The sequence below is a fragment of the Eubalaena glacialis genome, chromosome 16 (assembly GCF_028564815.1).
Source record: "Eubalaena glacialis isolate mEubGla1 chromosome 16, mEubGla1.1.hap2.+ XY, whole genome shotgun sequence".
Taxonomy (NCBI): Eukaryota; Metazoa; Chordata; class Mammalia; order Artiodactyla; family Balaenidae; genus Eubalaena; species Eubalaena glacialis.
This window is the reverse complement of record NC_083731.1, coordinates 29,721,379-29,744,610: the sequence shown is the minus strand read 5'-3', so window position 1 is coordinate 29,744,610 and position 23,232 is coordinate 29,721,379. Positions and strand designations below refer to the sequence as shown.

The 23,232-nt window shown below is 37.1% G+C and overlaps 1 protein-coding gene and 2 pseudogenes across 4 annotated transcripts in view; 2 read left to right on the top strand and 1 right to left on the bottom strand.

Moving 5' to 3' along the window:
* Positions 1-23,232, bottom strand: part of MYCBP2 (MYC binding protein 2) — a 268,376-nt gene that overhangs the window by 158,847 nt on the left and 86,297 nt on the right. For 3 of the 4 annotated variants that reach the window (XM_061171161.1, XM_061171158.1, XM_061171160.1), the window contains 3 exons: positions 15,458-15,565; positions 9,128-9,247; positions 7,473-7,554 (listed from right to left, as the gene is read on the bottom strand). In XM_061171161.1, coding sequence (XP_061027144.1) covers positions 7,473-7,554; positions 9,128-9,247; positions 15,458-15,565 — 310 coding nt within the window. The remainder of the gene's footprint in view (positions 1-7,472; positions 7,555-9,127; positions 9,248-15,457; positions 15,566-23,232) is intronic. The other variant, XM_061171159.1, reaches the window with a different exon arrangement.
* LOC133076487 (chromosome transmission fidelity protein 8 homolog) lies at positions 18,330-18,755 on the top strand (annotated as a pseudogene).
* On the top strand, positions 18,763-20,357 carry LOC133076486 (decreased expression in renal and prostate cancer protein-like; annotated as a pseudogene).

Below are 23,232 nucleotides of genomic sequence, written 5' to 3'. Positions count from 1 at the left end.
ATTTAGGTACTATATGCCTCTCTCCATCCTACGTGTTAGGTACACAAAGATGAAAAAGACATAATCACTGACTTTAAGGAGATTATTAAAAAGATTTCTTGAGTTTACTACCCTAACTATGGACACATAATTTTTATTTTTTCTGAAAGACTGGTGCTACCTTTGTTTTAAAAGAAAAAAAAATGTTACCTTATATAGTGAATGGCAAGTTAGAGAGCTCTATAAATATTTGTCGGATGAAATAAAAATCATGTGCTGATTTAACAGGAACTCAATCCAAGAACCATACAAAACAATTAAATTTATGTCTTCTTTTCTACTTTTTTCCACTGAACTGTCAATTATTTTTATGTCTTCTTTTCTACCGTTTTTTCACTGAACTGTAATTTTAGATTTTAACACATACAGTAGTTAATGAATTAGAATACGGTATCATGAGAGGCACCGCAGCAGTGGCTACAAGCTCAGGCTCTAGATGTAGACTGCCTGGGTGTGAATCCTGGCTCCACCACATAGTAGCAATGTACCATGACTTTGAACAAGTTACTCATCCTTTTCGTATTTCAGTTTTCTCTTCTATTACATGGAGATAATACTAAACAGTATTTACCCCATAGGGTTCCTATGAATAAAGAAGCTCACATATGTCAAGGGCTTGGATCAGTGTCTGGTACACAGTTAAAAACTAATAAATGGTAACTATTATGATAAATGGCATCCCTGTATTCATCGCATCTATCCTTGTAACCATCCTTATATCACTTTATTTACCACTTTCAGTAATCATCATCTATAATGAGAATAATCACACTATAGAAATAGTCCACACATAATAGGAGAGCTCTGTTTTTGAGACAATGTAATTATAATACTTTAAATTTTTTAAAATTACATATATTTTTTAATGATTATTCAGGCTGCAATGAAAAATGAACTGGGAAGAGGCAATACTAGCAGCTGGAAACCTAGTTAAGAAAATGTCACAATAATCTGGGTGAGTTATGGTGAAGGTCTGAAATAGGAACAGTGTGGACTGAAAGGAATGAATGGATTTGACAGCTCTGTAAGGAAGAGAACTGACTAGACTCTGGCAATGATTGACATGGGGCAATGAAGGTTTTCTGCTTAAGTAACAAGGTAGATAGTGGTAACATTCACTTAAGCTATGAGAATGAATGAGAGCTAGGAAGACGAAGAGAGAAAAGATAGTTTTCATTGTAAGTCTCTCTAACATTTAGGTATGAACAGAGGAAGAAGAAGAGCTCATAAAATCTAGGACGTAACAAAGAATGAACTCTGGGAAAATGTGGTACGTAGACGGTCATTTCAAGAATAGGGAAATAATGTACATGCTGAATGCTCTAGAGACAGACGCAAATGACCACCTGATTTTGCAAGAAGGAAGTCTCTTTGGTGGAGTAGGCACAACACTATGTAGCAAAGGAAGAGTTAACAGTGGGGTCAGAGACTAATGCAAAACCCCTTCAAAAACCTCAGCACAAAAGGGAAAATGGAGAAGCAACAGCTAGAGGGAAAATGGAGCTGAAGGGGAAGCTCTGTCCTTTTTAAGAATCTGCAGAAGTTTAAAAGAGTGACTAAAGATAAGGACATATGGTTCAGAGGGGAGACAAGAAACAGAACCAGATCCCTATGGAAAAGGCAGAGAGGCTTCACGGCACGGACAAGAACAGGCCCCACTTTCAGTGTAACATGAAGAAGGACGAAAGAAGTAGTAGGGACGCAGGCAGGTTGGCAGAGTTGCTGGACTGAAGAATTTCCCACCTAATGTTTTTATTTTTGCTGTGATGTGAGCAGAGGTCAAGTGCTGAGAGGAAGAAGCAAATGGGTGAGGAGAGAATTTAAAGATTACGGAAAGGGTACGGTGGTGAATGGAAAAAATAAAAACCTAGACCAGAAGTTTTTAACCCAGATCCAAATGACTTCTAGCAAGTCTGAATGTGAGCTTCAGGGGATCTGTGAATCTTCTAAATCTGGAAGCCAACTTTTAAGTGTATATTCTAATGTCTGTTTTTCTGAAGAGACAGCCTATGTCGTTCATCACATTCTCAAAAGGTCTTAAATCAAATAGTTCAAAACTACAAACCAGGAGGATCACTGCCTATTGTAGAAGGATTGGTCCAATCTACAAATCATAACAATCTGTATAAGTATGGTGATTTATTTTTTTCCAGAAGCCTAAGTTAGACATAGAAAATACAGGTAGACCGATGCATGCTTGAAGTTTTGCCATGCCTTAGCATCAAGACCCAAGAGGGTGACAAAACTGAGGATAATAGTAAGAGTACAGGTGAAGAGAATAAATGACAGTCTCTAAGGTGGGTCGGAAAAAAACTGAAACAGGCGATAGACACTAAGCAAGTAGAGGGCTGTACAGAATGAAGTACTGATAAAGTCAAAGACCAAGTAAAGTAATGCTAAGTAACAGAAGAAGAAATTGTCATCAGATCATGGGTTGTTTAAACTTAAAAATTCAGAGTTGAAGCTATGCTAGATCCATAATGGGTCCTGGGAATGACCACCATGAATGTGGAAGTAAAGTTCACTAGATCTCACGGTGTCAAGGTAACTGTATTGTATGGGACCATTCACGAGTGTGACAAGACTCAGACTGGGAAAACATTGTGAGCCAGATACTAAATTTTCAGTGAATGAAAGGCAGTGACTAAAACGTAGGTAGGTAGTAACCAAAAGGGAGGAGAGCAGAATGGCCCTGCCTCAAAAGAGTAGTTTTTACTTGAGGATACAATAATATGGCTAGGAACAGCAGTGAAAGTTAAGTGGTTCTCAAATCTGAGGTACTGGGAGTTTTGGCAATAAACAATTACCAGGTCAAAGGGCTGTATGGCGAACTAATGTCCTCACAGAAATGTCCAGTTCGATTCAAACAAAGGATTAAAGGGAAAGTACCTAAAACTGTTTACTTGTCTGCAGTTTACAAAGCATTTTCATATAAAATGTATCACTGGTTATCAAAATAACTCTATGGGTAGATCTGAAGCCCTTTAAAAAGGATTTTCCCAGAGTTAGTGGCAATTCTTCTAATAAACTCTTTTCATGATACTAGAGCCCATTTATTAAATTATTTGGTAAACACAGGAAGAACAGAAAAGAAAAATTATATGTGTATGTGTATGCATGCCAGGCATTTTACAGACACTATATTAATTCTTTAACAACGCTATGGGATATTTAAACTAAGGCTTAGTAAATTATAGTCACATAGCTGGTAAGAGATGAATCAAAGATATGAACCTTGTCTAAATGGTTCCAGACACCATGACTGTGTAGCATATTAATGCAGAAGGAGGATATAGCAAGAAAAAGATGAAACTCAGAAACATTATAAGAATTATCCAAATTCTACTGAAAAAAGGAGAATAAAAGCATCTAAACGCTATAGTCCCTTTCCCAACATCCAGGTTTAAGTTTACTGAAAAGAGTAAAAGAATTTGGAATTCAGAGATTTAGGAGCATACTGAAGAAAATAAACGAAAAAGAGGGTTGGTAGACTCATGTCATGAGTGAATGTATTACAGCCCTCAGAAGCTTTTTGACATTCACTTTTAAAAGCAGCAACAGTAACAGCCAACATTTATTGAGCATCTACTACAGGCTAGGCCCTGTGCTAAGTAAACAACACGTTATCATCTCACTGAACAACAACCTTCCGAGAGAAAGATACTTATTCCCATTCAAAAGGAAGAAACTGAGACACAGGAAAGTTAAGTAATTTGGTCAAGGTCACATGGGCACCAAGTGATATAATCAGACTCAGTCATCCTGGCAAGACAACACATTAAATAAAGAGAATAACAATAACACGTTTCTACCTTTAGCACATGCACACTACAATATTTATCTTACATTAATCACACATTATTAATGTGTGCTATACAATAAATTTCAGTTAAAAGTGCTTGATTACTAGAAACTTAAAAAAAAAATACCTTCCAACTTTATTTCAACGAAATATCTATAAATGTTTTGCTTCGTGGTAGTTAGTTAATATGTATGCTATTGAGGCTTTGTTCCTCCAGGGATTGTTCCTCCATATACACGGTCAATTCCTTTTGGAATTCGTAACAGTTCCTGACTCCTGCCTTCCAAGTCCCAGATAAATCCAGACAAACAGGGTCACTGGAGTGTTTCCAGCACAGACGGTTCTGGCTGGTTTTCGTTTAATCCACCAGGCACAGCGTGTAGACGTTATTTCACTGTGTCACCCAGCCTGGTGCTCCCAACCCCCATGGGATCAGCCTTCCAGTTACAACTCAATCGATGGAACCAGCAGTGAAAATTCACATGTTGGAAAAAAACAACTTTGGGCAGTTGAAAGAAATCCCACCAGAGTTTAATCTCCTTAAAAAACCCTAACTATTTAATTTTCAACATTAAAAGCTATCCTACTTCATGAAGATATATTCGAAACTATTAAAAATACTTAGCATATTGCCATGATACTGTCACCTGAGCAAGTCACTGCAAGTCAAGGTACGGTGCTCCCTGGTTGATAATCAGGACCAGGAGGCAATGTTTTTAGGTAGCCTCTTCATTTTAAGAGCTGGCTTGAGATCCTTCCCGTTCTACAGCCGTTACACCTCAACGTGGGGTGGCAGGACTTGGGCTTATGCTGTTCATTCTTCACACTGTGCAGGCACCTTAGGGCTGTGATTTGATTATAGATATGATTTCCACTATTTCCCTCCCACTCAGTCAAGACCAGGAAACACATACATTTGCTAAATCTCTTCCGTGGAATGATATACAAGTACAGAGTCTGATTTGTGAGAAAGCGCCCCTCGCGGCACACATGACTGACGCTCCGTCATGTCTAACTGTAATGCACCTTCCCCAGGTTATGTCATGACTCACAAAATAACCTCCAGCTAAATAACAACAGCAATAATGATGATGATGACGATAATAATAAATTCTCTTCTGTGTCATGAGTCTTCCGTGAGAAACAGAACAAAAAGTTTCCAAATTCTTCTCCATGCATATTACAAGCCCTGTCTCAGTCTCTGCATACGAGTGATGTCGTTCAATTGCGACGCAAAGTACCTGCTGCCTTCTAATACCTGTAACAGTAATCGTTCAACCCTGCAAAGTACCTGCTGCCTTCTAATACCTGTGACAGTAATTGCTCAACCCTGCAAAGCCACTGATATTCTGAAATTTCCAATGTCCGATATACAAATGCCATACCTGGTGACATTTGATACAGTAATCTGTCAAAGACCTTTTGCTCTCTTTCCAAGCACAATATTTGTCCTTAAGATTGTGATAGTTTTATAAACGTCTTAACAAGTGTCAAACGTATGTTGCACTTGTGTTTTTGGTGAGAAGTTCAACTCAGTGGTATCTCAAATCATCTCTTTTCATCAGTAACAACGGTCATCGAAGTAACTGAGGACATTCCTTTCATCCTCATTTTCTGTGCACTGCAAATGGACCTGACCCTGCCTTTTAGGGATGGACGGCGTTTCTTAATCCCAGATGCACAGTAGACTGTGGAGAGCTTTTAGGAAAGAACTGATGCTGGCATCCTATCCAACCCTTGCTGCCTCCATCTCCCATCCCCAACGCCCATCTCCCAACACACACCTCGTAAAAAGTCTAGATTTGGGGTCCAGGCATGGCATTTTTGAAGTTCCCCAAGTAATTCTACCGTGCAGGCAGGATTAAGAATCACGGGTCTTTACCATGTAAATGGCATCATCCCTGCCACAGTAATGAAGTGATTTCAGAATAAAGTGAAAATTATGGATTTTATTTAATGACTGGAGTGATTCACTGTATGTGAATGAGAAACCATATAGTTCCAATTCCTTCTGGCAGGTATCTTGTGACTATAGGAAGAATCAGGCAAGAGTAGAGAGACAAAAAGAAAGGAGGTTCTGTGGCAAACTGAATTGGTGAGTCAGGTCTAGCCTGAAGCTGCCCTATATATCCCCAGACTTATAAATAAACCTGGTTTCAGTGGTGGGGCAGCCACACACGTGGACCACTCAGATCTTGAAGACCACCTGCTGCAGGGAACATAAATGACTGACAGCCTCAGATGCTGTTCCTTTGGGCCCACGAGGCCATTCTTCCCCTGGGAAGCTACCAGCCTGTGACTGAGCACTGTGAAGGTATGCATGCTGGCCCATCCTGCCCACTTTGGGACTCTTCCAAAGGCAACCTTGGCTTGAGGACACCCCACTGGCCTGGCTAAAACCCAATCAGAACTGCACGGTAACCTAACTCTTCCTACCCCATTCTTCTTCCTTCTTTCCCTTCACAGGGGTCAGATCTACATCGGGCCTATTCCTGCTCTTTTCCCTTTTATCTTTCACAGCAGTTTTCTACCAATAAACCCTTTGCACATCTAATCCTATCTTAGCATCTTCTTCCTGGAAGACCTGAGCTAACAAAGATGGATTTTCTATACTTTTGACCAAAAGCACTCTCACTGTATTAAGCAGAAGTGGAATCAGCTGCTGTAATGAAAGCAAAGTAACAGGGAATTAAACAAGACAGAAGTTTACTTCTCTTTCAGGTAAGCACCCAATTATAAGGAGCTGATGTGGCAGTTCCATGGTGTCGGGGACCCAGACTATTCCTAACTTGTGGCTCTGCCATTCTCAATACACAGTTTCCAACTTATGATCGCTATGATGACTTTTCCAGCTCCTGCCGCCAGGCATGGACTCCAGGCAGCAAGCTGGGAGGGAAGAGGGAGAAATGGAAGGGTATCCCCCTTCCCTTTAACAGCATGATCCCAAAGCTGCACATATCACTTTAGTTTACTCGGCCATATCTTGCTGCAATGGAGGCGGGAAAATGAAGTCTTTAGCTTCATGGTCTTGTCACCAACTAAAACTCTATTACCAAAGGAAGTAGGGAAGAATGGATATTAAAAAATGTCTAGTAGTCTCTACCACAATTAGTTCTTCACTATTCTGGGTAAGTCAAAACAGTTTCTCTGAGTGACCACTAGATTTTGTTTGAAAATTATGGAAAAGCTTCAATGACTTCATGTTAATATTAGACCAAAATTTAAAAACGGTAACATCAAGGAATATGAATAAATCTATTGCTGATTTGTTAAAATGCCATTTGGGGATAGTCACTGTCTTATCCATTGCCATGAACAGCCTTTAAAAAGATATTAATTCTTAAGAATGCAGTAAGATTTCGTGATAATCATAATCACTCTCACATTTTAAACGTATAAAATGTAAATCAATTTTTCTCCCGAAACTACAAAATCATCTATCCCCACAAAAGCACTCAACCACAAAATCAAGAATAAACAATAATTTATGGGCCACATTTTGCAAAACAGTGTTATAAATACTTTTTCAAGTGTAGAAATATATATTTAGAAAGAAAAAAGGAAAGAAAGAAAGGAAGAAAGAAAGAGAAAAAAAAACCACTCAGCATCTTCACACAAAAAGTTAAAGTACCTGGAATTGACATCTCCATGTCCGAGCTGCCCATGCTGCCCGTACCCAAATGTGTAGACATCGCCATTCTCCATTAAAACCACTGAAACCAAAATCCAGAGCTTTATTTTTTCATTGTATGCATTTCATATTTCTATCACAACTATACTGAAGGCAGTGCAATTTTCACTATTTAAAATTTGTAGAGCCATTAAAAACAGGCAATTGAAGCATCGACAAATTTATATTTAATGAGAAATAAATATAATTTCAGTTCTGTAAAATATTTTTGTAGGTTATAAAAATGTATGTTTTCATAATATACACTTTAAAATTCTTATAAATGCCATTTAATAACAATATTTAATAAAACATTGCTTTGGGTCAGCTGTAAAGTCTTTTTATAATGAGTAACTACATAGAAAATGTTCTCTCACATCTAGGATAATTATATAGGTAGATGGGTTTGAGCTCTGCACAGTTACGTACAACATCAATATGTCTGTCAGAACTTTAGTATTTGTCAATGTCTTATCAAATAAGGAAATATATTGAGTATCAAAAGAAAGAATGTGACATTTTTTATGTTTAGGTTGAAGAGTACAACCTAAGCTATATAATCCAAATGTCAATTATTTACTAGGAATTGAAATTTCTACTTTTTAAAAAAATATAGAAATTTGTTGATGCACATCTCTCACTGAACAGTAACAAAGTTTGTGACCAGATTATAAAAATCACAGAATTGTAGAGTTCAAAGGGATTTCAGGGATTATTTTATCTTCAGGAATTTCATGAATTGAATTATAAAATAAGTCCATCAGAAGACAGATTAGAAGTCAGATCTCTACATGTACCACAATGTTCATTGCAGCACTATTTACAATAGCCAGGACATGGAAGCAACCTAAGTGTCCATCGACAGATGAACGGATAAAGAAGATGTGGCACATATATACAATGGAATATTACTCAGTCATAAAAAGAAACGAAATTGAACTATTTGTAGTGAGGTGGATGGACCTAGAGTCTGTTATACAGAGTGAAGTAAGTCAGAAAGAGAAAAACAAATACTGTATGCTAACACATATATATGGAATCTAAAAAAAAAAAAGAATGGTTCTGATGAACCTAGGGGCAGGACAGGAATAAAGCTGCAGATGTAGAGAATGGACTTGAGGACACGGGGAGGGGGAAGGGTAAGCTGGGACGAAGTGAGAGAGTAGCACTGACATATATACGCTACCAAATGTAAAATAGATAGCTAGCGGGAAGCAGCCGCATAGCACAGGGAGATCAGCTCGGTGCTCTGTGATCACCTAGAAGGGTGGTATAGGGAGGGTGGAAGAGAGACACAAGAGGGAGGGGATATGGGGATATATGTATACGTATAGCTGATTCACTTTGTTATACGGCAGAAACTAACATAACATTGTAAAGCTATTATACTCCAATAAAGATGTTAAAAAAAGAAAAAGAGAGAAGTCAGATCTCTAGACAATCATTTTATAGCTTAAAAGAGATTCTGTAATAAATATGCTTTCACATATTTGAGAGATACTGTCACACTATAGCTTTTAAACACAGTTAACAGACTACATTTGTCAAAACTAAACAAATAGGTTATTCAGCACAATTGTAAAAATGCAGTTATACCCTAAAGTTCCAGCCGCTACCTGAATGGTGAAATCCACAGCTGACTTGTACTGCCCGGAGCTCACAGTCAAATCGCACAGAGCCTGGAGGATATGTTGTGATTTTGCTTGCATCCTTTTCTCCTCGTTCTCCACTTCCATCTGTAAGTGTTACAATTTGTAATTAAGCCATTATTCATCTTCAAAATAAAATTTAAAATCAGTTTACTATGGAAAAACAAGAGAAAATGTTAAAAGGAACAAGCAAGAAGAATCTGTAGCTGTTAGAAGTGATAGATCAAGACTCTACCTGCAAAGAAGCAATTTTGAAAAGATATACTATATACTTCTGTTTGCAAATATCACTAAATCAGTAAAAACACAGATAAGGTCTGGTTACAGATAAAGTCTATTAATCTAATCAGTTATGTAACGTAAATGGGTCATTAAGTTGTAGAAATAACAAAAATCTAAATGTAATAGTTTATATGGGAAAATTTAGTTTACATAAAAATAACTGCATGCAAAGTCATTTAATTGTTTTAAACTTAGTGATAGTGTTAGTGCTAGCCATTTAAAAAAAATTTCTAGCTGACTCGCAAATGACTTAGATTTCCCAGACACATCTAGAAAGGCTACTCTGTCCGCCAGTATTGCTAAACTCAACTGAACTTTAATAAATTTATAAAGACCAAATAGCTTTATCCAATGTATTGCAGTTCAATGGTTTCCTGTCGTTCATTTTGTCTGTCCCACCTTGACCCTCAGCCAGTCAGCTCTGCAGTCTTCTTCTGGCCCCCAAACACAACTCTGAACCAAACCCTCTGCTTTTATTCCTTCTTTCCTCCTCCGTTCTTTTTATAATTTCCTACCATAAGATTGCTTTAAGGCCCTCCCCCTAAACAGGCAACAAATGATAAAATATAATATAAGAGACATAGAAAATATTTGAGCATTTTAACCATACAAATTTTAAAAACACATTCCAGAATTTAAACAACTTACCCTCTACTCCTCCGGAATGTGTAAATAAGAAAGGCAACTTACATTTTCCTAGTCTAATACTGTACATCAACTAAAATACGACCTCTATGTCATCAAGATTCAAATTCCTTACACATGGAATAAATGTAAATCTGGATGGAATTTCAGGTCAACTAGTCTAAGCTAACTGCTTTGTGATACAGTAAATCTAAACAAGTGTGTATAATATTCAGATACACATGTGGGTCTACACACATTTTAAAATAATTCTGTATTTTCATTACCCATTTTAGAATACTAAGCAGAATAACATCAAATCATTTCATGTTCCCATTATCCTTTCTTTTTCTATCTAATATTTCTAACCTTTAGTACTATCCAGGTAAGACAAAATTGGCCTAAATTATGAGTTCCATTTCTATAACTAAATGACTCTAGCATTTCAAAAAGTTTTAAACTCTTTACAACATTAGGACAGTAAAACCTCACTGATTCGGAATAACACAGAATGGGCTGGCCTATATAACTTACTGAAAAGGTCTTAATTATAGAATGTTTAAGTAAAAGTTCAGTTTTATTACCTTCAAACAGTACAGATTATAGATTAAACTAAATGCTATTGATACAATAAATAAAATGTGGTTACCTACATTATAATTCAAAATAGGCCTATATTACATAAAAATGTACCATAAACATAAAAGTCCTTTAACATACAAGAATTAATTGCTGGACCCAGAGGTTGAAGGCACGTTGAAGGAATCCTTCATTTCTTGAGCCCTTGGTTTGAAAAGCTAGTGATTTTAGACAGGTTTCCCCTTATAAGTATGACCCTGAAAATTCAGAGGAAGAAGTTATTTTGAATTTTTTACTCAAAAAAGATCACAAATACTGTATCTGAAGTACCATAAATTTTGAATTAGTGAGAGGTTTTACTATGAAAGGAAAAAGAATATGATTCTTCTTTTGCTAAATTATCTAATGTGGGTTTGCCAAATTAAATCTGCAAGAATGGATGGGCTAAAAAAAAAAAAAACACAACATTTAGTTTTACTCCATCCAAAATGCAATATACTCTTAGTTCAAAGACTCCTCATCTTGGAAAGGCAGTGAAATGGTTAAGTAGAAACAAGGGCTTACCCATAAAGGAATAAGTATCTTCCAAAGACTATTTAAATAAGATGACAGATATATAAAAATTTTACAGCTTTATCTCAATTGGTAAAAATATCTAATTATTAAAACCAAATCTGATTTAATATAGAAAACAAATTGTGTTCATTTGATTGTGCCAGACCTAACTAAATTCAATGCTACACCTTAATTTCAGTTTATATAAATGTACTGATGCCTAGTTAAAGCTTTTACCTTTGAATCTGGCATTCTGCCCTCTCCCTCCAGTCAGAGATTAAATATAGATACAAAGCCCACAATAGAGACAAAGCATCAGGGAAGGAGGAAGAAAAAGCCTAGTAATTTACTGATTAAAATCATAGTGATTAAAAGAGTACTAGCTATTATTTAGAGGTAAAAAATAATACTAGAAACATTTTGTTCAAGTGCATCTAAACAAACCTTTATCTATATAAAATAATTTTTCAATTATTATAGATGGTGAAAATATTGTTATTATAAGAAAAAAACAGGGATAAGGTTCTTGATCACTAGTAGCAGCAGTGACAGAATTTTTTAAATATACATCTGTATCTGGAATTTTATGTCAGTTCAAAAAATTAAGTACGATTCTAATAATTTAGAAATTTACAAAAGTTTATCAAAGAAAAAAGATACCTAATAAATAGTCAAGAATCTAGTGTAAATTCAAGAACTAGCAAGCGAAATTCAGCAAGATAAATTCTCCTCAAGCTCATTACTCAGTAAAGTGTCAATGAGCAGCAATAAAATTAATCTCACATTTTTAGGAAAGTTAGGCCTAAATATTCTTATAATTGGCCATTTAGGTATATCTGTATTTTCCCTAATTGAATATGTTCATACATGTATCATATGATATTGAAACTGTGATAGCTATAAGGTTTGACAGATATATAACTAAAGTATTGTATGTATATATACATTATTTATGCATATCTGTGTACACACACAGAGAAAAGAGGATTCAGTATCTAAAGGACTCTAACTTTTAATTTTTATTTAAATCTATACTTTTTGGGTAATCTTATAAGCATGCATATCACTGAATGTATCACAGAACACAGTGAGTACTTTGAACGAAATCACTAAAAGAAAACAGCAAAGCAGTAGTAATTGCAATTTGCTAAACACCTCTGCGCTAAACACTGAAAATTGAAATAGCACAGTGGATAGTGCTTTTGAGCACTGGAGCCTAAGAGACTTGGATTGGAATCCTGGCTCTACTATTTGCTAGTTTTACGATAACTGGACACTGGATCTTTTTGAGTTTTAGCTTTCCCATCTATAAGATAGGAATAATGGTACATTACCTCACAAGGTACTTATGAGAAATAAGTGCAACAATGTATGAAAAGTGTTCAGTCAATATTCACTATTGTTGCTCTCCTTAATCAATACAATAATCCGATGATAAGGGTATTGTTATTCCATTTTGCAGTTGGGAAAACCAAGGCTTTAGAGGGGTTAAGTAGCCAGCCCAAAGTAATAAATGGTAGAGCAGTTTTAGAAATTGATCAAAAATAAGGCTCACGCATTTTACCACCACCAAATGGCTGACATCTTAAATCTTTTGTAAAAATAATTACACATTTAACAAATCTCAAATTTTGTACCTTTAAGATAATTCTAAAAGAGGATGCAAGGAATTCAAAGAATTCAAGCTAGTATTCATGGAGAATTTTTATTTGCAAAGTATATACATATACACACACACACACATATCTTAATTTAATCTTCATATCAACATATTCAGTTAGGAATTATCATTCTTATTTTTTAAAGAAGGAAACTGAAACCAAAGAGATTAAGAAATTTATGAACGGCCACACAGTTCTAGTAAATGAAAAACAGGATTAAAACTGAGGCCTAATTCCAAAGGCTGTATTTCCATTACGCCACAATACACACAGATGTTTTTGAGTGCACCTTCAGATTTTCACATCAGTCACTTCAAGACTATCTCCAGAATAATTCTAATGTTCCTAACTAGGAGTAGTACATTAAAATCTTTTTTTTCTATGTAAGGCACTGAATAGTTGAAACAAATGTTAATTCAGATAACTGTTTAAAATACAGTCTACAGTTACATTCTTTAAATACTATATGGTATATGGATTATATGTTATACATAACTGATTCCGTCTTACACACTATTTTGCCTCTGGTCAAAATTTGCCTGTATAGGATAGATTCTGTGACCTTCTCTGAATTCTTTCCAATCAGCCAGAAGCTCTCCAACTTTCCATCTTAGAACTCACTCCTGTTAACAATAAATCCACAGTTCTTACCCTCCACACACCCCTACAAAAAAGTCATAGTCTAGAAAATTTAAATCATTATTATCCTACAATGGTGTACCACCAACATAATTAAATGTAAGATAGAACACAGCAATTAATACAGTGAATTTGTCAGTGCAAGATAAACACGGTAACACAAAAGAGAAAAAAAATGTACGTAGGAAAAATAATTTATTAAAAGACTATGTCTATATGTAGCAGGAGTAAAAGCAGTGACTGGCAAGGGGATTAAATGACAGGAACAGCGAATGCAAAGGGAGTAACAGAAAGCGAATCTGTGGATGTACAGTGAGTGGTAAGTTAATACTCTCTAGATAAAATGGGACACCATCTGATAAAGTATTACTTACACTTTAAATTCATTTTGGTGGTAAAGAGATGAAACTATTCCACTCTATAAAACCATACAATCTGATGATTAAAAATAAAATGGCCTTATACTGTAATACTACAAAGTAAGTCCTTCCAAAGAGGTTACCCTGTGGCAGACAAGATGGAAGTAAGGCTTGCTATTGTTGAGTAATTTCTATAGCTAATCAGTGTGACATTGTAAAAAGTCTATTTTAAATTTGCAACCTTGGTTTTCTTTAGCATTTCATTTTCAAATTCTGGAAAAAAACAAAGATGACTGTCTATATGATACTAACGTGGAGCTGAAAAAGTTTTAAAACTGTTTATTGAAATGTGAATAGTTAACCTCCGGTAAAGTACTGGAAGAAGTCCACTTTCATATAATTGGCAAGAAAAAGACACTTGATAAAATCTGTTCTAATACTGGCAGAGTAGAAAATGTGAGATCAGAGATTCTAGCAATAACCAAAATAATTTACATAGCACACCCCAAATATTATTCCTTAGATTTAAATATTAATGGCATTGTTAGAGCACCCAGTAAATAAAGCAATCACAAATTTTACTACAGTTAATCACACTAGACTTAAAATACTCTCAATTTTTATTTCTGCAGAATATAACTTGAGTAGTGCTCTATTTGTGTTTTTACTAAAAACAGGGGTTTTTGTCTGTTTTGTTTTGCATTTTTGCTTTGAGTGACAAACTGATAGATTGAAACAGGCAAAGAAAAATAAAGTTGATTATAATATATGGCATATGAAAGTTTAAAAATAAAATTAGTCTATAACAGTTTTGCAGCCCCCAAAAAAGACAAAACATTAGTTAGAGTAATTTGCATGGAATATGTGTTTTTAAAATCTTCTATTTTGCAGGGTTTATTTCAGGCATTTAAGAAAATAGTAGGTCTAAGTTGTACTACTCAAAGAGTGCTTGGTTCCCATGCCAGAATTCAAGGCAGAATTTATACATAAATTTATAAGTTCTCTGCATTAAATTCTTTCCTGATCTTAGTTGACCCATAATCTGTGGTTTAAGGAAAAATAATCTTGCTTTAGGAATATATCAAACATCAAATAAATCATGTGTATTGTGAATATAAACTTTTATATTAAAACAATGGAAGCGCTGTAGCAGTCAACTCATTATTACTTTATACACTGAATTTAGCAATTCTGTTAATTCTAAAGCAAATAAACAGAATTAAAAAAAGAGAAAAGGACTGCAAAATGCCAGACGGCAGTGATCTAAGAGCAGATAATAAAGTATATAAAATAGAGAGCAATAATTATTTTTTCCACCTTCCCTTAACTTTAGGAAATTTGAAAAGAAATGGAAAAGAAAAAGATATACTGTAAAATGTCTTCTTTTTATTAAAGTTAACCAAAAAAATACAATAAAATAAGATTGACAGTTACTGACAAACAGTACACTTTCAGCATGTTCTTTCTCCTCAGGCTATATAATAATGATAGAAGCAAAGTAGAAGAATTAGGTTTGTGCATTTTCCCAGAGACAAAATTCGAATAAGTGGAAGAAATTGGGAAAGTATCCCACCTAGTTGATAAGGAAGACCAAATACCTTTGTGCTTGTCCCGTTTATGCTTTAGCTGTGCTGGATGGGATCTGAGTCTGGCTAGAGCCTGTTCTCGATGGTTCATAAAAATAGGACCAGCAAATACAAGGGGGCCTGAGGAGAAACATTTTGTATGTGCATAGAAAAGCTCACAAAATGAAAACACTACAATGAACAAAACTAATTCAAACTAAAAAGCATGGAAATTAAAGTTTTGGACATGATACTTTTCTCCCAAATCCCCCCCCGTTAACCTCCCACTCCCAACCATAACCTATTCACCATTCTACACACAAGTTTTATTATCTTAAATATAGTTAATAAAGTAAACATTCTGATCTTTTAAACTTATAAAATTATTAAGTAGTTACTAATAGTCTCAAATAGATAATCAGAGAGTTCAAATAGAATAAATCAAATTATCTTACACATCTTTTAATATCATATATATTCAAACTTGGTAAACCACACATTCATTAAAAACAAATATCTTTCCTTTTAAAATACCAAACACCAACAAAGTTTTAAATTAATGATTAAATTTTAACAAGGTCTTCAAGATTTAATATCCACATCAATCTTGATACAAAACCAAGATGTTACTGACAACTACATTCTGTCATAGAGGTAAGAAAACAAGGTGGTCAAAAACAAAAAATTACTATGATCTGCGATATACATATTTATATACATACACATTTATATACATACATATACATACATACATACAACATACACACATATATACATGTATATGTATATATATATAATCACTGCTTTATAAAGACAAAATTGTATAAGCTGCATTTGATTTGATTTTCTAAAAAAGATAAATCTAACTTTATGATTTTAACCACATACACAAAATCAGACACAAGGATAAGCTGAATTTCATACTGATGATGAAGAGGGGACTTTAAACCCAGTAACATTTTTAGAACATTAACGGTTCTCTCATAAAACAATTTCTTTCTGAAGCTCCTCTATGTACATATACATATATACATAAATATACACTGACACAGATTACAGTCATTTCTATTTATATAGTATTTAAGAAAAAAATCTGTAGCCAAATTAATTTCAATAAAATTTAAAAACTGTTTCCCCATTACTGTTTAGCTTGAAAAGAAAACTTTAAATTATACCTTAAAATTTTAGTTCTTTTCTTACAGAACAGAACCACAGCTTCCTTGAGTTTTAGCAATATCAAAAATGCTTACAAATTTCAAAACACTAAATTTGACAGTTAAGAAGTTACCAGTATTTGAAAAGGAAATTGACAGTATATATGCACTGAACATTTTTAATTAAATTTCTGTGATTCTCTATAGATCTTCAGCTATAACTAATTTTTCTAACAATGCGACAAAATGAAACTACTACTCTGTAATAAAATTTGACAAATGTCATATTAAATACCAAAGTACCCTGCATTAAACATTAAAAAATGGGTAGAAAAATATATATTTAAATTATGTCTCTAGATATAGAAAAAAACACAAGCAGCATCAATTCTATGAAAAACCAAGAATAACATATTCTATGATTACTACAGGTAGAAATATGCTAAGTTAATGTTAATAGAAGAATTAAATATTATTTTCCAGTAACACAGTATCAATCATTTTCAAACTAAGATTATATAAATTAAGCTTCATCTTTAAAATATAATAAAATGAGATACATTTCAAATATGAACACATGTCATTTCTTCAACTTGCCCTATTTTTCAATTGATTTACTAAAGCAGGTAATATAAATCAGTCTAAAAAGTGTAAGACACTTTCCAACTACACCAAGAAATGTAAATATTAAAATAACGATAATATTAAGCTGCATTACCATTTTCTAATTTCTGTGGCCTGCCTGAGATACTATTTCTTTCCATAAAAATATTATACCCATAATATTCAGAGTTATTTAGCCTCTCATAAATTCAATCTTTTCAGAGTCCTTTCTATACATAAATACAGAAGGCCCACTGGCAATCACACATAGAAAGTACATCACTCGAGCTCAACTTAAGTTACCATTTATAATATCAAGTTACCAGGTTCTAAAATACTCTTGTATCCCATGGACTAAAATAATTTTTCTTACATAGTTAAGTCATTCATTTATTCACCAAACATTTTTGATTATCTTTAATGTAACAGATGCTAGGTATCATAGATATAATGACAAAGACACAGATCTCATTCAAATTCAGTCCACCAGGGAAGACAGAATAAAAACAAAGAATTGCAATATGTTCTAATAAATGTTATAAAGTAAATCTGTACACATCATATCCTGAAGGATGAAAAGTGATCAAATCAACTTGAGTGACTCCAAGAGGTTTCAAAGAGGGACTTCCCTGGTGGTGCAGTGGTTAAGAATCCACCTGCTAATGCAGGGGACACGGGTTCGAGCCCGGGTCCAGGAAGATCCCACATGCCGCGGAGCAACTAAGGCCGTGTGCCACAACTACTGAGCCTGTGCTCTGGAGCCCGCAGGCCAGAACTACTGAAGCCTGTGCACCTAGAGCCTGTGCTCCGCAACAAGAGAAGCCACCGCAATGAGAAGCCCGCGCACTGCAACGAAGAGTAGCCCCTGCTCTCCACAACTAGCGAAAGCCTACGCACAGCAACGAAGACCCAATGCAGCCAAAAATAAAGAAAAAAAGAGATTTCAAAAAATGAGAAAATGTTTGCCAAGAGAGAAAGAAGAGAAGAGAGGGCATTCCAGGTAAAAGGAATAGGATTTATAAAAGCATGAAGACATAAACAACGTTACTGTATGGTCATTAAAAACACACACGAGTGTTTAGAGCGGCGATGGCAACAGCGGCAGGAGGTTTGGTTGTCACCCGTTGGCTGCGCGGCGCTGCGCTCAGCGGCGGCCATTGCAGCTTATTTTCAGTTGCTTTTTAAAGACGGAAAGCTCATGGTGCAGATGGTTATTTCCAGTGCTGGGGCTGGAGGCCTGGCAGAATGGGTGCTGATGGAGCTACAGGGGGAGATCGAGGTTCGCTACAGCACTGGGTTAGCTGGAAACCTCCTGGGAGACCTGCACCACTGAGGGAATCCCTGTGCTGATCGTGGGGCATCATATCCTGTATGGGAAAATCATCCACCTGGAGAAACCCTATGCCGTCCTTGTTAAACACACTCCCGGGGGGGAGCAAGATTGTGATGATCTTGGCTGCGAGAATGGCACCCCGTACCTGGTGACAGCACTCATCAAAAACAAGATCCTTTTCAAAACTCGCCCCAAGCCCATTATCACCAATGTCCCCAAGAAAGTATGAAAGAACCCCAGATTTTCCTAGAGAGAGGCCAACTCCTTGGACTCATGCTCCGTTGCCACCTCAAGGACAGATGGATAGTTCCCTGGGACCACAAGGGGGTCCTGTTTTAAACATAGGCCACCCACTGGGTATGAACTCAGATCCCTTCCTTATGGCAACAGGCTCTCTTGGTGGAAATTTGGCCCCATTTCCAAGGAACCCATCTCCTTTTCCAACTTCATCAGGTTCACTGGCTTCAAATCCAGCACCTTTCCCCGCTGGTGCTCGTGACCCAAGCATGGCTTCTTTTCCAAGAGGGATGAATCCCACTGGCACAGGTGCAGTTTCTTTCCCAAGGCCGGGTGGTCTCCTGGGCCCAAGCCCAGGGTCAGCTCTAAATCCTGGAGCAGGGGCTCTTCCAGGCCCAGGGCCTCTGTCTAACCCAAGGTTAGGGAGTCTCCCAGGGCCAGGTCCTATGTCCAACCCAAGGCCAGGTGGTGTTCTGAGAACAGGTCCTGACCCCAGAAGTGGTGGCCCCATGGGCCCTGGATCTGGACCCAACCTGAGAACAGGTGTCCTGTTGACATCTGGGGATGGTCCTCCCAATCCTAGACCTGTTGGCCTGGGCCCCGGACCAAGTCCCAATCTGAGATCAGGCTTTGTAGGTACAAACCCTGCCCCGAGGTCAGGTACGTTTCCAGGCCCTGGCCTTGCGCCCAACCCAAGATCAAGTGGCCTGGGCCGAGGCCTTGGGCCTAATCCAAGGGCAGGTGGCCTGGGCCCAAGCCCTAATTTGGACACCAGAGCGGGTGGCCTCTTGGGCACAGGATCTGGTCTTAAGAATGGCTGGACCTCAAAGCCTAGATCTTGCCCCCATTCTAAGAGCAGCTGGTCTTCTAGGAGCAAATTCAGCTGCTTTCTCACAAGCTTCTGGAAACGTGGGCACAAGCCCATCTTCCACGGCCAGCACACCTGGCCCCACAGGCCCAAACTCGGGTCCTGGCTCTCGGGGAACTGGCCTTCAAGGGCGAAATCCATCCCCCATGTCGAGGGCTCCTGGCCCCATTGGCCCTAATTCAGCTCATTTTTCAAGCCCGCTGGCCCCATGGGAGTAAAGGCTAATCCTTTTCCAAGAGGGACAGGTTCAGGGGAATTGAACCCAGCTGCTTTCTCTCAGTCTTCTAACACATTGGCTTCAAACTCAGTTAACTTCCAGGGGTCTGCTGGCCTCCAGGGCTCAAGTCCAGCAATTTTCCCAAGAGCCTCTGGGTCACTAGGCTCCAACCCAGCTAACTTCCCAAGGTCTACTGGTCCATTAGGCCCTGGTCAGGTTAATTCCCCCAGGTCAGCTCCCAAGGCTCTTCACCAGCAGGCCCTGTGGGTATCAACCCAGCTCCTTTCGCAAGGCCAGCTGGGACCCTGGGTCTAAACCCAGCTTCCTTTCCAGGGATGAATGGCCCTGCAAGCAAGACTTTGGTCCCATTTCCTAGAGTGGGGAGCCTCCCCGGCACAAACCCAGCTGCTTTCCCCAGACCAGGGGCTCCAATGGCTGCAATGTACCCAAATGGAATGTTACCCCCTTAGACACCATTTTCTCTCCAGGACCACCTTGGTTTCCAGACACTGTGGTTCTGGGCAGGGGTTGTGTTTTGGGTGAAAGGGTAGTTATGGAGCTACAGTCTGAAGTACATAGCTGGGGCTCAAGTTCAAATGAGCCTTTTTCCCCCCTCTGCGTCTTTCTTGACTGAAGGTGAAATGTTATCTGTGGGACATGGACTTTGGCAGGTGGGAATGATCCCGCCTTGCGAGAAGGAATCTCCAGCCTTCCAGAAGCCTGCTGTGCTTCTGTCCCACAGCTTTCTGCCCCTTGTTTCTTACTAGTTTCTTGAATTGTTCTTGTGGACTTTTCCTCAGGGATACATTGGCCTGCAGGTCCCAATTCATATGCGGTCCCCTGCTCACCACTGGGGAATCAGCTCACTGCTCTCTAGAAATGTCGCGTTGGTGAGCGGACCACGCTTCAGCAGCACTGACCTGGCCACCCTCTACTGCCATACCTTCCCCTGGGGGCTGGAACACAGAACAGGGAAGTGCAACCACTTCAGAGAGCCACCAAATACAATTTCTGCTTGCCTGACTGGGCCTGCAGCTCCCTTCTCCTGGGACTTACTTAGAGGAGGCCAGGATCAAGGCTCCACTGCTCATCCCACTCCCTCTCCACTGGTACTCCCAATCAAAGAACCTCAAAATTAAACTGATGTGGATGGGGTTAGGCGAACTGGGGTGGGGGTGGGGGGAATGAAGGGGAGAAATCACTGTGCTTCGTTCAGCCTGATGTGAAAGGATGGTTGGTGTTTTCCTGCAGTGTATCTTGTCTTACTGTTTCTTTAATAAATGGGATGAGAGGGAAAAAAAAAACACACAAACATAGTTGAAATGGATGGAATATAAGGTTATGAGGCAGAAAGTAGTGGGATATGAGTTTGGAGATGAATATACAAAAGAGATAATTAATGTCTTTTGATACCATTACACTTCATTGTAGAGGCGATGAGAAGTCCATGAAATGTTTTCAGTTAGTCAACAAGCACATATTAAGTACTGACCAATTTCAGGCACCATGCAAGGTTCTAGGAACACTTGGATAAACAAGGCCCCATCTCTGACTCAAGAAGCTCACAGTCTAATGGTTGAGGGAAAGTTACATAAAACTCAAGAAGAAATTATGACAGTGTGCTATGACAAAATTAAGCACACTGGAGGGGCAGCTGGCAAAACCTGAGGGTGGGAAAGTACGGAGTTACTTTCTGAAAGTCATTGGTGATACATTTCAAGAACCTAAAAATTATTATTATCCTTTGGCCCAGTAATTATACATACAGAAATCTGTTCTAAGGAAAACTGAAATATTTTTTAAAAGATTTCAGCTCAAAGGCGTTATTATAACCTTATTAATGGTAATGAAAAATTAAAACAATCCAAAAAGAAGAACAGTTAATAAAAAACTATGGTATATTTTCTCACTGGAATAATAATCAGCCATTAAAACAAGATTTATAAAGAAAAAGTACTTCTGTGCTATTTAAATTAGCAAGGACATAACATCGTTCACCAACGTTTTACAAAAATTAAAAATAATAATAATACCTAATACAGGTGGTGCTACAGGAAAACACCACTCTCATATGTTAGTCTTAGGAAGATAAATTCCTATAACATTTTTTTAAAAATTTGAAATATCTGTTAAAATTTAAAACGTACACACTCTCTGGCCCAAATATGCTATTTCTGGGAAGCTCTACTATATAAACAAAAATTCCACTACATATGGCTACAAGTTTAAGAATATATTATTAGAGCAAAATCTACAAAACCCTGAAAATAACCTTAATGACCATTAACAAAATAATGGCTGAATAAACTGTGATACAGACATATTATGAATTGTTATGTAGCTATTAAATAGAATGTGATAGATCCATATTCACTAGTATGTGTTCATGTTGTACTGTAAAATGGGAAAAAGGTGTTGCAAACAACTGTATATTTAATACAATATCCCTTCTGTAAATAAACATATGCCTACATGCTCACATATGTATAGATATCTGCACATGATTATATTTTAATGGAGTAAGATACAGAAATATACCTATTAGACTAAACCTCATTTGCTTGGTAAAAGAGAATGGGAAGGCAAGGAAAAAACTGCTGGAAAATTTTTTAAAATGTACATACTATAACATTAAGCAAATATATGAAATATAAGATTCAGTCAGTGAGGGACTTCCTGGTGGCACAGTGGTTAAGAATCCGCTTGCCAATGCAGGGGACATGGGTTTGAGCCCTGGTCCGAGAAGATCCCACATGCCGCGGAGCAACTAAGCCCGTGCACCACAACTACTGAGCCTGTGCTCTAGAGCCCGTGAGCCACAACTACTGAAGCCCGCGCGCCTAGAGGCCATGCTCCAAACAAGAGAAGCGAAGTCACCGCAATGAGAAGCCTACACACTGCAACAAAGAGTAGCTCCCACTCGCCGCAACTAGCGAAAGCCTGCGTGCAGCAACGAAGACCCAACACAGCCAAAAAATAAATAAATAAATAAATAAATAAATTTATATATAAAAAAAAAGATTCAGTCAGTAATATAACTGGAAATGTATAAAACTCAATTAGAAGATACCGATGAAATAAATAAAAGTAATAATTTAATTAAAGGATAGGTTTGTGGAAAACCTTTAACCTAAATTCCTGTATTACTTTAATATGGTATTGCAATAAGGCACAAAAAATGTATGATATAACTATTAAGGAGAAAAAACAGTACACCGATATATATCACAGTATGAAATGATGTAAAATGTCTAAACAAAAAAGTATGCATAGAAAACCTTTAAGAAAGTATACCAAAATTCTATAGTGGTTATCTTTGGATGAGAATTACATTGATATTTTTTTCTTACTTATGTTTTCCATGTGCTTCATATAATATTTTACTTTAAAAGGAGA